The sequence below is a fragment of the Erpetoichthys calabaricus genome, chromosome 11 (assembly GCF_900747795.2).
Source record: "Erpetoichthys calabaricus chromosome 11, fErpCal1.3, whole genome shotgun sequence".
NCBI classification, from domain to species: Eukaryota; Metazoa; Chordata; class Cladistia; order Polypteriformes; family Polypteridae; genus Erpetoichthys; species Erpetoichthys calabaricus.
In genome coordinates this window covers 140,331,749-140,345,287 of record NC_041404.2, presented here as the reverse complement: position 1 = coordinate 140,345,287, position 13,539 = coordinate 140,331,749, and the positions used below count along the sequence as shown (strand labels likewise).

At 44.9% G+C, this 13,539-nt stretch overlaps 1 protein-coding gene across 1 annotated transcript in view; it reads right to left on the bottom strand.

Moving 5' to 3' along the window:
- The window catches only part of ercc4 (excision repair cross-complementation group 4), a 35,223-nt gene that overhangs the window by 9,534 nt on the left and 12,150 nt on the right, over positions 1-13,539 (bottom strand). The window contains exons 4-6 of the mRNA XM_028814112.2: positions 8,557-8,764; positions 2,689-2,869; positions 2,468-2,602 (exon numbers count right to left, since the gene is read on the bottom strand). Of these exons, the coding sequence (XP_028669945.1) occupies positions 2,468-2,602; positions 2,689-2,869; positions 8,557-8,764 (524 nt within the window). The remainder of the gene's footprint in view (positions 1-2,467; positions 2,603-2,688; positions 2,870-8,556; positions 8,765-13,539) is intronic.

Genomic DNA, 13,539 nt, shown 5'->3' with positions numbered 1-13,539 from the left:
CTCGCTAGACATCTGGGAAGAATCCGACGTACATCGACATTCTCCCATCGCAGCACTACAGCCAGCTACCTTTTGAAAGTGAACCACAAATGCCTGTGGTCACTGCAAAAAGATCCTCTCTCAAACCAGAGCATGTTGTTCAACTGGTGTTCATATTCAAAAGTCCCAAATGCTGAACATTCACTAATTTATAAATTTGTCTTTGTAATGTTGTGCACTTTCAAACCCAGCCACAGGGGATGCACAAACCAGTGTGTTTCTTCGCGCCGGTCCCAAGACAGGATAAATGGGGAGGGTTACGCCAGGAGGGGCATCCGGTGTAAAATTTTGCCAAATCAATATGCAGATCCGCTGTGGCAACCCCTAACGGGAGCAGCCAAAAGAAGAAGAAGAAGAATGTTGTGCACTTTCAGAAGTGCCCCGTATACAGTGCTGTTATTTTATGTTTTTATTTTGTATATCATAGCACCGTAGAATGTTTTGTTTTTGAAGACTGACCATATTCATATAAGATGTAAGCTAGGCCTACACTATTTATTTCAGTTTACAATTTAATGTAATTGTGACATCTGTTTACATTTTCAGGTTGTGTTAAATAAAAACGGGAGCTTACATCTCATCGCTTGTATTTGAAAATATAATGTAATGTAGAAAAACGGATGGGCTGCATCGTGATATCGAATCGTTGACATGATAATCGTAATCAAATCGTATCATGAGACCAGTGAAGGTTCACACCTCTAATACACACTATGTGTATACATACAGTACTGTGCAAAAGTTTTAGGCAGGTGTGAAAAAAATGCTGTAAACAAAGAATGTTTTCAACAATGGAAGTGTTAATCATTTATTTTCATCAATCGACAAAATGCAGTGAATGAACAAAAGAGAATTCTAAATCAAATCAATATTTGGTGTGACCACCCTTTGCCTTCAAAACAGCATCAATTCTTCTAGGTACACTTGCACACAGTTTTTGAAGGAACTTGGCTGGTAGGTTGTTCCAAACATATTGGATCTTCTGTGGATGTCGGCTTCCTCACATCCTTCTGTCTCTTCATGTAATCCCAGACACACTCGATGATGTTGAGATCAGGGCTCTGTGGGGGCCATACCATCACTTCTTGTTCTTCTTTACGCTGAAGATAGTTCTTAATGACTTTGGCTGTATGTTTGGGGTCGTCGTTCTGCTGCAGAATAAATTTGGGGCCAATCCTACGCCTTCCTGATGGTATTGCATGATGGATAAGTATCTGCCTGTATTTCTCAGCATTGAGAACACCATTAATCCTGACCAAATCTCCAACTCCATTTGCAGAAATGTAGCCCCAAACGTTCAACGAACCTCCACCATGCTTCACTGTTGCCTGCAGACACTCATTATTATACTGCTCTCCAGCCCTTCGACAAACAAACTGCCTTCTGCTACAGCCAAATATTTCAAATTTTGACTCATCAGTCCAGAGCAGCTGCTGCCATTTTTCTGCACCCCAGTTCCTATGTTTTCGTGCATACTTGAGTTGCTTGGCCTTGTTTCCATGTCGGAGGTATGGCTTTTTGGCTGTAACTCTTCCATGAAGACCACTTCTGGCCAGACTTCTCCAGACAGTAGATGGGTGTACCTGGGTCCCACTGGTTTCTGCCAGTTCTGAGCTGATGGCACTTCTGGACATCTTCCGATTTTGAAGGGTAATAAGCTTGATGTGTCTTTCATCTGCTGCACTAAGTTTCCTTGGCCGACCACTGCGTCTACGATCCTCAACGTTGCCCGTTTCTTTGTGCTTCTTCAAAAGAGCTTGAACAGCACATCTTGAAACCCCAGTCTGCTTTGAGATCTTTGTCTGGGAGAGACCTTGCTGATGCAGTAGAACTACCTTGTGTCTTGTTGCTGTGCTCAATCTTGCCATGACATGAAACTGTCTTCACAACCTCACCTTGGTAGCAGAGTTTGGCTGTTCCTCACCCAGTTTGAAGCCTCCTACACAGCTGTTTCTGTTTCAGTTAACGACTGTGTTTCAACCTACGTGTGACATTGATGATCATTAGCACCTGTTTGGTAGAATTGGTTGATCAGACACCTGACTAGAATCCTACAAAATCCCTGACTTTGTGCAAGTGGACCTCTAAGAATTGATGCTGGTTTGAAGGCAAAAGGTAGGAACACCAAATATTGATTTGATTTAGATTTTTCTTTTGTTTGCTCACTTTGTATTTTGTAAATTGATAACAATAAACAATCATTACTTATATTTCTGAGAGAATTCTATGTTTACAGCATTTTTTCACACCTGCCTAAAACTTTTGCACAGTACTGTATGTCTAGAAATTCCAGGTTTTACGGCAGGCCATAGTCAGGCTTGGGAAAATTTCCCCAATCATCAATGCATGAAAAAGACACCAATGTCAAGACTGCTGATCACCTTGCAAAAGTAAACGTTGGCGCTCAGTTAATAATAGAGCCGTCTACCTGAGTTTCCACTTGTAACTTGATCTTTATATCCTGCAGGTCCAGGCTTCTTTCCTGTAAGCGACTGCGGGATGCGATAAACCCGAGATCTGGCGTTCACAAACATGGAAGTGCTGGAATCCAGAAACAGCCACCCTACAAGAGCACAAGAGTTTGGATGGGTTTTACATACGAAACGTTTCGATACCAACGTCAGTCATTAAAAGGTAAAGTAAACGTACCAGAGTTCTGTCCAAAAGCCTTCTCACTCGTTCGGAGAGACTCCAGCAGGTTCAGGAAAGTGACGCAGTCATACTGTGTGAGGTAAAGAAGCAGCGTCCTAAGGATCTTCAAGTCCTGCACTAGAGACTTTGTCTTCACGCCCAGTTGGTGCCACAAGGGGTCAAGGTAGTGACGGATGACCTGTGGGGAAGAACAATGCTTACTTGATTATAGCCATAAAGTGACACCAGGCTCCCCTTTAGTTAGGATGGGACGATACCCGTTTCTTTAATGTGACAGCATAATCCTGTCATAAAACTAGGTGGACCCTTTTTTTTTTTTCTTTTTTGAAAGACTTCAGAAGCTAACATGGGATAAAAATGTGACACTGACAATTCTCAGAAAATGTTGGCAAATCAAAACACAGGAGGAAAGAAATCCCCATGTGTTTCATAATCTTACTATTGCAGAATTTCTAGGCAGTGGCAATTAAAATTCTGACAGCAAGAACACCTCACTTAAGCAACAAACCTGACAGTCGCGGCTAAAAGTATTGAGAAGGACTCGAGTGTTGGTTTTCACAAAGTTTACTGCTTCCGTGTTTTTAGATCTTTGTGTCAGATGTTTCTATGGGATACTGAAATAGAATTACAAGCAGTTCAGACATTTCAAAGGCTTTGATTGACAATGACATGAAGTTTATGCACAGAGTCCATATTTGTAGTGTTGGCCCTTCTTTCTTTTTCAAGACCCCTGCAATTCACCCTGGCAGACTGTCTGTCCATCAACTTGTGGGCCAAATCCTGACTGATGGCAGCCATTCTTGCAGAATCAATGCTTGGACTTTGTCAGAATTGGTGGGTTTTTGTTCCAACCGCCTCATGAGGATTGACCACAAGTTCTCCATGGAAAGTTTCCTGGCCATGGACTCCAAATTTCAATGTTTTGTTCCCCAAGCCATCTAGTTCTCACTTTGGCCTTATGGCCTGGTGCTCCATCATGCCGGATTGTTCATTGTTGGTCACCAAACTGTTCTTGGATGGTTGGGAGAAGTTGCTTTCAGAGGATCTTTTGGTAAACATAGGCAAAATTAGGTAAAATTCTCGGTGAGCCCACCGCCTTGGCTGACATGAATGGTCACAGGATGCTATACTGTTGGCATGACACAGGACTGATGGTAGTGCTCACCTTTTCTTTTTTCTGGATGCCCCAAACAAATCGGAAAGGGGATTCATCAGAGAAGATGAATAATAAAGTACAGCACATAATAATAATAATAATAAAGTACATGCTTAATAAAGTATCTATCTATCTATCTTTCTTGACCCAAGCAGTCCAATCCCAGAATATCAGTCTGTCCCTGATGTTTTTCTTGGCTTCTTTGCTGCCCTTCTTGACACCCACCAGGCCATCCTCCAAAAGTCTTCACCTCACTCACATCTGCCTGCTACCATTCCTGAGCAAGCTCTGCACTGGTGGTGCCCACCGATTCCGAGCCATGAATAAAGAATGGGACCAAAACATCCTCCGAGAGCAACTTCTCCCAACCGTCCAAGAACAGTTTGGTGACCCACAATGCCTTTTCCAGTATGATGGAGCACTGGGCCATAAGGCCAAAGTGAAAACCAAGTGGGTCAGTGAACAAAATATCGAACTTTTGGGGTCCATAGCTAGGAAATTCTCCAAACCTTAATCCCATTCAGAACATGTGGTCAATCCTCAAGAGGCGGGTGGACAAACAAAAACCCACAAATTCTGGGCTGCCATCAGCCAGAAGTTGATTAACGGAGAGCATGCCAGGGCGAATTGCAGAGGTCCAACACTGCAAACATTGACTCCGTGCATAAACTTCATGTCATTGTCAATAAAAGCCTTTGAAACTTCTGAACTTCTTGTAATTCTACTTCAGTGTCCCATAGAAACATCTGAGACAAAGATCTAAAAACACTGAAGCAGCAGACTCTGTGAAAACCAACACTTGGGTCCTTCTCAAAACTTTTGGGCACGGCTGTACAACTGGGAAAAGACTTAAAGGGGTAGATCCTGGATATGCTGGGTGGGTTATGTTAATTGACCCCTGTAGGAGAAACAGGGAATTCCAAGGAGGAGCAAAGGAAGTTTATGAGGACCGGGTTCCCTGATGATAATGTTGCTGATATTTACTGTCGTGTTCAAAAACCGAAAGAAAATTTCTTCGCCTACATGTGGTTGATTGTTTGCCGCCACCATGTGGTTAGTCTATAAAATTGCAAAATTATTATGAAATATGCACCAATAGTTTTTATTATTATTCACATTTTTTTCTTTATTAAAATAGTATTATCTTATTTTAGTGAGAAGGAATGGTGATTACATTAGCACTGCTGTTATACATCACAATCTTTAGTTTGAGAAACACACATCTTTCAAGTCGGTTTCTTCCTTAAATGCATGCCAAATATCAGTGAAATTTGTAATAGAGAAAAGACGACTCCTAAAATCTGCAATAGCTGGCCGATAGAAATTCGCCAGGCTGATACGGTGGAGCACTTTAAACAACGGCTAAAAACTCATTACTTTAACACGGCTCTCTCATAGCTTCATTTTAGTGTAACCTTCTATACAGTCTCATCCTGCTGGTGAATCGAAACAGCCACAAACACATATTTGGGTTCGATTTAAAGTAGGCATGACTGACTGGCTTCAAAATAAAACCAAATGCGTCATCTCCAGTGCCCAGAATTTTCCATAAATTCTGAAAATTAACATTAATCGTGTTGTATGCACCTCCTTTTCTTGCTTTCTGATGGAATTCAAGAATAATAGTGAAAGTCTACCTTCCCCATCTCAGCCCATGCTAACTGTTCACCAATTCGCATTTTATTTGGACTGTTATGAACACGGATACCACTGTCTGACCATCCAACCATTTTGTGACCAGTGTACCGAGTTCTGGGTTGCTGGCAGATTAACCTTTTGCCAAAATGAATACAAAAGAGTAGGTAAATGCCGCAAAAATGAATAGAAAATAACTAATCCTGGGTTAAGACGGTATAAAAATGCTGGGGAGATGGCTATTGTGGCAGGTGTATTCTAACTTGCTGAGGTGGTTCATAGTGACCAGGAGCTGCTGCCTCTCCCAGCAGCATGGAGTAAAAGGTCATGACAGTGCAAATAGAGGCACAAAGCCACACATCTTCACACCAGGCCAACTTAGAGTCACTCATCTCCATAACAGAAACCAGCTAACCCAAGATAGTCCATCAAGGTTGGAAGCAGGCACTGATAGCGCACTGGCACACCCACCTCATGACGAACCACCTGGATTGGGACCCGAGTGCAGCGGCTCCACCACTTGATTACAGTGGTGGGGACTGGGTGATCAAGGATAGAAATGTCAACACTAAAGATGTTTCTTTTTGCTTTTTGTCCCCCCAGTGGCTGCAGAGGTGTGATAGAGATTGCCTGGATAATCATTTAAAACTAAACCTCACTGTTTCAGCCTGCAGGTTTCCAATTTCAGTCCTGTGGGACCCCCTATGGCTGTGGTGTTTTTCTTCTAACCCTCAAGTCATTTTTTCTCTACATGGCCCAGATTCTTTTACTTTCTTCTCTTTTTCTGCATTTAGAAAAAGAGCAGCTATGCAAGATTTACATTCATAAGAAATTTCAAAAATAGCGGCATCTTAGCATTTTGTCATTAAATTTCTGTTGTCGTCATTTTCTTATTACCGTACATGGCAACGACCTGCAAACACACAGCAAAGCTGACCACACAGTGGCTGAGGGAGAAAAAAGGTGACTGTCCTGTCCTGGCGTGGCCTGATCAGAGCTCAGACTTAAACCCGTGGAATGACTTGAAGATTGAGGACCACCGACGGTCAACAGCTAATATGACTGAGCTTGAATAGCTCTGGAAAGACGAGGGGGCAAATATCACACGGTCTGGATGTGCAAAGTTGGTAGAGAAGAATCCCGACAGACTCATCACTGGAATCAAAGCAAAAGGGGGTCCCACAAGGTACTGGCAGAGGTAGTGGTCCTTTAACCATCTCAGGGATTTTGGTTACTAGAGGGCATACCTTCTGGGGACTCCCTCGTACTGCTGGGAGACTTCAATGCTCACGTGGGCAATGACAGTGAGACCTGGAAGGGCGTGATTGGGAGGAATAGCCCCCCCCCCCCCCGATCTGAACCCGAGTGGTGTTTTGTTATTGGACTTCTGTGCTCGTCACGGATTGTCCATAACGAACACCATGTTCAAGCATAGGGGTGTTCATATGTGCACTTGGCACCAGGACACCCTAGGCCTCAGTTCGATGATCGACTTTGTGGTCAAGTCGTCGGACTTGTGGCCACATGTCTTGGACACTCGGGTGAAGAGAGGGGCGAAGCTGTCAACTGATCACCACCTGGTGGTGAGTTGGCTCCGATGGTGGGGGAGGATGCCGGTCAGGCCTGGTAGGCCCAAACGTGTTGTGAGGGTCTGCTGGGAACGTCTGGCAGAGCCCCTGTCAGAAGTAGCTTCAACTCCCACCTCCAGCAGAACTTCAATCACGTCCCGAGGGAGGTGGGGGATATTGACAGGCGGATCGGTGCGGCGTCCAAAGTGATGCGGGCTCTGCATCGGTCTGTTGTGGTGAAAAAGGAGCTGAGCCGTAAGCCAAGGCTCTCAATTTACCAGTCGATCTATGTTCCTACCCTCACCTAAGTTCATGAGCTATGGGTAGTGACCGAAAGAATGAGATCGCGAATACAAGCGGCTGAAATGGGCTGACACTCCACAGGGTGTCTGGGCTCTCCCTTAAAGGTAGCGTGAGAAGCTCAGTCATCCGGGAGGGCCTCAGAGTAGAGCCGCTGTTCCTCCGCATCGAGAGGAGTCAGATGAGGTGGCTCAGGCATCTGATCAGGACGCCTCCCTGGTGAGATGTTCCGGGCACGTCCAACCGGGAGGAGGCCCTGGGGAAGACCCAGGACACGCTGGAGGGACTATGTCTCCCAGCTGGCCTGGGAACGCATCAGGATTCTCCCGGAAGAACTAGAAGAAGTGGCCGGGGAGAGGGAAGTCTGGGCATCTCTGCTCAAGCTGCTGCCCCCGCGACCCAACTTTGGATAAGCGGAAGAGGATGGATGGATGGGATTTTGGTTACCGCATATACTCACGTATAAGAAAAATCGATCATAAAATCAGACCCTGACTTATATGCCCGTTCAAAAATTTGACACTTTTTTTTTTTTTTACATCTTCTTGCCTCCTCCAATCTCACATCAGTTTCTCAGACGCATCGAATTTTGTTGCAGCAGCGCAGTTTCCAATTTCTTTTGCCACTTCAACAACTTTTAATTTAAAACCAGCTTCATATTTTCTTCTAATTGTAGATAGCGGATGCTGTTACAATGAAGGTGTATGAGGGTGTGAGATGCACAAAACACTAAATAGTGCAAACGTCGCTTCAGAATAGTTCGGGTATTACCGTGTGGTCACGTAGGCACAATACATCGAAATAAAAGGCCGTGTGCGCCGTGGTGACTCTCTCAGGTGGGCGTTAGCATATCGTAATCTCTTACACCAATAGCGGGAGTTTTCCGCATTCGACGTATACGAGCAAAATTATAAAATACCAGAAATTATACGGTCAAATCAAACCCCGACTTATCCGTGGGAGAACTTATCCGCGAGTATATACGGTAATTCAGCTTTTTCTGTGGATTTTGCTCCCTTAATTGTATCTGAATAATGACAATTAAGAGCAAGTGGGGTTCATTGTTACATTCTGCTTACTGCTTTAAAGTATATCCCTTTATTTTTTTGTAGCACTTCTTAATCACAATTATACAGAACCTGAAGGGACAAAACTATATAAAGGTAATGAATTATTATTATTATTATTAAAATAAAACAAACTCACCTTCTCAAAGGATCTGCCCAGAGCGCTCTCCAGCGACAAGTCCTCAACTTCCAGGGCTGGGTTGAAGCGCTTCAGCTCCTTCAGACAGGCATTCATAATATCCAGGATGGAAGTCTGGATGGCTGTCATGGCTGGCGTCAGGGACACGTGCAGCTCTACCACTTCAGGCTTGTGTCTCTCCAGGCAGGAGTTCACGGCCGCGTGGAATCTGGTGAGCACAGCAAGGATTTCATAAAACAGAAAAGTAAGGCGACTGACCATTTACTGCTCTAAAGGGTTGACACATGGGGTGGGTACGCAGTGGTTAGCAGAGCCACTTCCCAGATCTGAATTCCACATCCAGGTGTCTGTAAGGAGAATGGCGTATTCTCACCGTATGGTATGCAGGCTTTCCTCTCACATGTGGCTCAGGATCTGGAAGGCTGCCGGTTCAAATCCCCCTACTGCCAGAAGGGATCCTACGCTGTTGGGCCCTTAACCTAAAAAAATTGCTCCAAGGGCGCTGTACAATGGCTGACCCTACACTCTGACCTCCAAAGGTCATGTGAAGAGACAATCTGCCCTCGGGGATTAATACACTATACCAAAGACAGACATGGCAGCTGGACTAGCAATGCAGAACTGGACACATGTGAGCATGGATGTCTGCACAAGTGAACCTTTGTCTACTCTGGTACTTCCGATGATAGATTCTAGCCACACATTAGGATGATTTTGATGAGAACAGGCCATTTAGCCCAACAAGCTTGCCAATGCTACTGAAGTAGATTCAACAAAATAACATCCGAGTCAAGATTTAAAGGTTAACCTCCCTTGACTCGCACGCTACACATTGTGCTATATAACCTACCATCCTATTAGCCTTCGTGATCACTTCTGTCCACTGTCTAGAGCTGGACAGTGATCAGTCCACCATGACGCCCAGGTCCTACTCCTCTATTCCTTTACAAGAGAGTTTTATTGGGTCGGTAAGCAAGAATGTCGGGTGCCTCCATATCATTCAAGTACTAGATACGTTCATCATGCTAGACTACTACTGCTTGGAGCGCATTATTCACGTTATATTGGGCCTCAGCGTACTGAATGCAGTATACATGTGTGTGAACATCAGGGTGGAAACGTTTTATTTGCATCAAGTCAGTTTAGCTGCTGCCTTCAATGAGCACAACTCACAACAGTCAGTCGGCAGTCAACACACCACGAAAATAAATTCTGGAAGAAGCCATCATTTTTCCAAAATAACCTCTCCACCACTGAAATGAGTATTTCATTGTGAAGGATTGAGTCCATCCATCCATCCATTATCCAACCCGCTATATCCTAAGTACAGGATCACGAGGGTCTGCTGGAGCCAATCCCAGCTAACACAGGGCGCAAGGCAGGGCGCGCCAGCCCACCGCAGGGCACACACACAGACACACACCAAGCACACACTAGGGACAATTTAGAATCGCCAATGCACCTAACCTGCATGTCTTTGGACTGTGGGAGGAAACCGGAGTACCGAAGGGTCAAGTCATTATTTGTAATTCTGTGTCATTCATTTAACACGGCTCATACCGTTTGGTACATTCACTTGCTTGCTTTGTGCACCAGTCATCGTTTATTTCAATGCTAAGCTTTTAACTACAGTCATGGCCACAAGTTTTGAGAATGACACAAATACGAATTGCCACCAAGTTTGCTGACTCTGTTTTTATGACAGCAATTTGCATTGGTCTCCAGAATGTTCTGACAAGTGATCAGGTGGATTGCGATGAATTACAAAGTCCCTCTTTGCCATGAAAACGAACTTCATCCCAAGAAACCACTGCATGTCAGCCCTGTCACCAAAGGACCTGCTGATGTCACTTCAGTGATCCCCTCGTTAACTCAGGTGAGACGAGGACAAGGATGGAGGTCACTCTGTCACGCTGATTGAGCTACAATAGAGAGGTGAAGAAGGCTTCAGGGTGCCCAAAAGAGTCCAGCGAGCGCCAGGACCATCTCCTAAAGTTGATTCAGCTGCTGGCACCGCCAGGGCAGAGCAAACTCAGGAATGGCAGCAGGCGTGTGGGAGTGAGGCAAAGCCTTTTGGAAGATGGCCTGGTGGGTGCCAAGAAGGGCAGCAAAGAAGCCAAGAAAAGCATCAGGGACAGACTGATATTCGGGGATTGGACTGCTGGGGGAAAATCATTTTATCTGATGAAACCCCTTTCCAATTGTTTAGGACATCCAGAAAAAAGAAAAGGTGAGCGGTGCTACCATCAGTCCTGTGTCATGCCAACAGTAAAGCATCCTGAGACCATTCATGTCAGCCAAGGCGGTGGGCTCACTCACAATTTCACCTAAGAACACAGCCAGGAATTAAGAATGGGACCAAAACATCCTGTGAGAGCAACTTCTCCCACCCATCCAGCAACAGTTTGGTGACCAGCATGATGGAGCACCGGGCCATAAGGCAAAAGTGGCTCGGGGAACAAGACATCGACATTTGGAGTCCATGGCCAGGAAACTCTCCATTGAGAAATTGTGGTCAATCCTCAAGAGGCGGGTGGACAAACAAAAACCCACCAATTCTGACAAACTCCAAGCATTGATTATACAAGAATGGGCTGCCATCTGTCAGGACTTGGCCCCAAAGTTGATGGACAGCATGTCAGGGCCGAGGTCTTGAAAAAGAAAGAAGGGCCAACACTGCAAATATGGACTCTGTGCATAAACTTCATGGACTTGTCAATAAAAGCCTTTGAAACGTCTGAACTGCTTGTAATTCTACCACCATAGAAACATCTGACACAAAGATCTAAAAACACTGAAGCAGCAGACTTTGTGAAAACCAACACTTGGGTCCTTCTCCATACTTTTGGCCATGACTGTATCTCATTTAATGCATTTATAGGATTATTAATTGCATGATTTTTTTGGTTGGTGGCTTTGTATAGCCACAATTTTTTCTTTCATTCAGATAGCGTTGAAAAGGGAATTAGTAGAAAAATCAGGCAAAGATTTTGTTCAGAAGCACTTGGTTAATCCCAAAATTAAATGCCAGCCGTGGCTTAGATAAACATACCACCAATAACTTTCAAATCAGGGGGCCCATGGGGCAGCACACCGAGGGAGGTCCACGTCCCCTGCATTCCCTGCTGTGGGTAAGTCATTGCAAGTACCAAACACCTGCACATATTCTGCATACTACGCCTTTATCCAATAACATACTTTTAGGTTTCAGACCTCTAGTTGTGTATTCAAATCTCATTTCACCTTAATACATGTAAAGTTTACAATTAATTACATTAAATAGCATTTGCTGCATGTCAGTCCAAGCCTTTATTTTGCCCAGGTCTCCCTGTAATGGCTGTGCTGACTCTTCACTATCTACAGTTCTTCCAAGACCCACCTGTCTTGCTGCCCCACTGGCTTTCATAAGAAGACACTGGTGAAGCAATACCATATCTTAGCCGTATCGCTGGCATACGAGTCCGGTTAATCGCTGTCTTGAGAAAATACCTCCAGATAGACAATGTTTTTAATGGAAACTTCAAGTCTTCCCCTCCATTCCTAAAGTATTCACTTGCATGTTGTTTAGCTGCGGCTTTTGCTTTCTTTCGATGTTCTCTCTCTTCATCTGTGTTATTAGCACGGCATCGTTGTTGTTGTGCGGCGGCTTTTGCTGCACACGGGTCTTTTGCAGTGAGAAGTGAGGTGCATGTAAGTGCCATTTGATGGCTGTGGTTGAGCGTGACCAGAGCTTACTGCTCCATAGACTCACAGGTCTTTCGTTTATATATGTCTAACTAGCTGTCCCCCGCGGCTCTGCCCACGTAGTAGTGTTGCTTTAGGGGGCGATATAGCTCCCTAGTTGGAATAAGTTCTTTGTAATTGCGGCGTTTTAAGTAACAGAAAACTATATAGATATGAAATTAAAAGGCAATACTTCTCCCATAGTGACACGGCGGTAAAAATCACATAAGAGAAAATAACTTAGCTTTCTTTACTGACGATTTACGCGGCATTACAGACGGGAAGCCTATGGCAAAGACAATACCAAGGTGGGACCTTGATCTATACAGTCTGCCATCTTTCGTCGCTGCGCTGAAAGGGTTTTCAGGATGGATGATGATATCACCCATCCGTCCATCGGCTTCAAAGTGTTTGGCTGATGTCCAAATCTTTTATACTGGTTCCTCCATGTGCAGGCCCCCACAAAATGGCGGTAACAAATAAGTCGGTACCGCAGGCAAAGTTGTGATACTTAGCGTGATGAGAGAAGTCACAGACATACTATATTATAGATAGACAGATAGATAGATACATAGAAATGGAAAGCACTATATGATAGATAGATAGATAGATAGATAGATAGATAGATAGATAGATAGATAGATAGATAGATAGATAGATAGATAGATAGATAGATAGATAGATAGATAGATAGATAGATAGAGATAGTCACAGGAGGCTGGGGGCAAGACCCAGCTAGGAAGCCTGGAAGGGCCGAGTGGTGGTCTATATGCCCCCCGGGCTGCGAGGGGGCAACCGCCCTGGATGATGAGGGGACCACGGGGACAAAGCAAGGAGGCTCAAACCCATTGGGGCCCGTGGCCACTGCCAGGGGGCACCCCGAGCGTCGTAAAGCTTGGGAGATCGACACTTCCGGCACACCTGAGAACGTGGAGGAGGGACCTTCAAGGGACACTCAGAGTGCTTCCGGGTGCTAGTTTGGCGGAAGTGCTGCCGGAAGAATGTCAGCAAGCACCTGGAGCACATCTGGGTGAATATAAAAGCGGCCGCCTTCCTACAGTTGGGGAGCGAGAGTCGGTAGCTGGAGCAGGACAAAGCTCCAGTGGCTGAAGGAAGAGAGGCGGCCCACGGACAGCGAGAGAAAGGCCCGTGTTGAGGGTGATTGGTGCTGGGAGCACTGTGTGTTGTGCAAACTTTATTTCGTTAATAAACGTGTGTTTTGTAAAGTGCTGGTGTTTGGACCCGTGCTCACAATATATA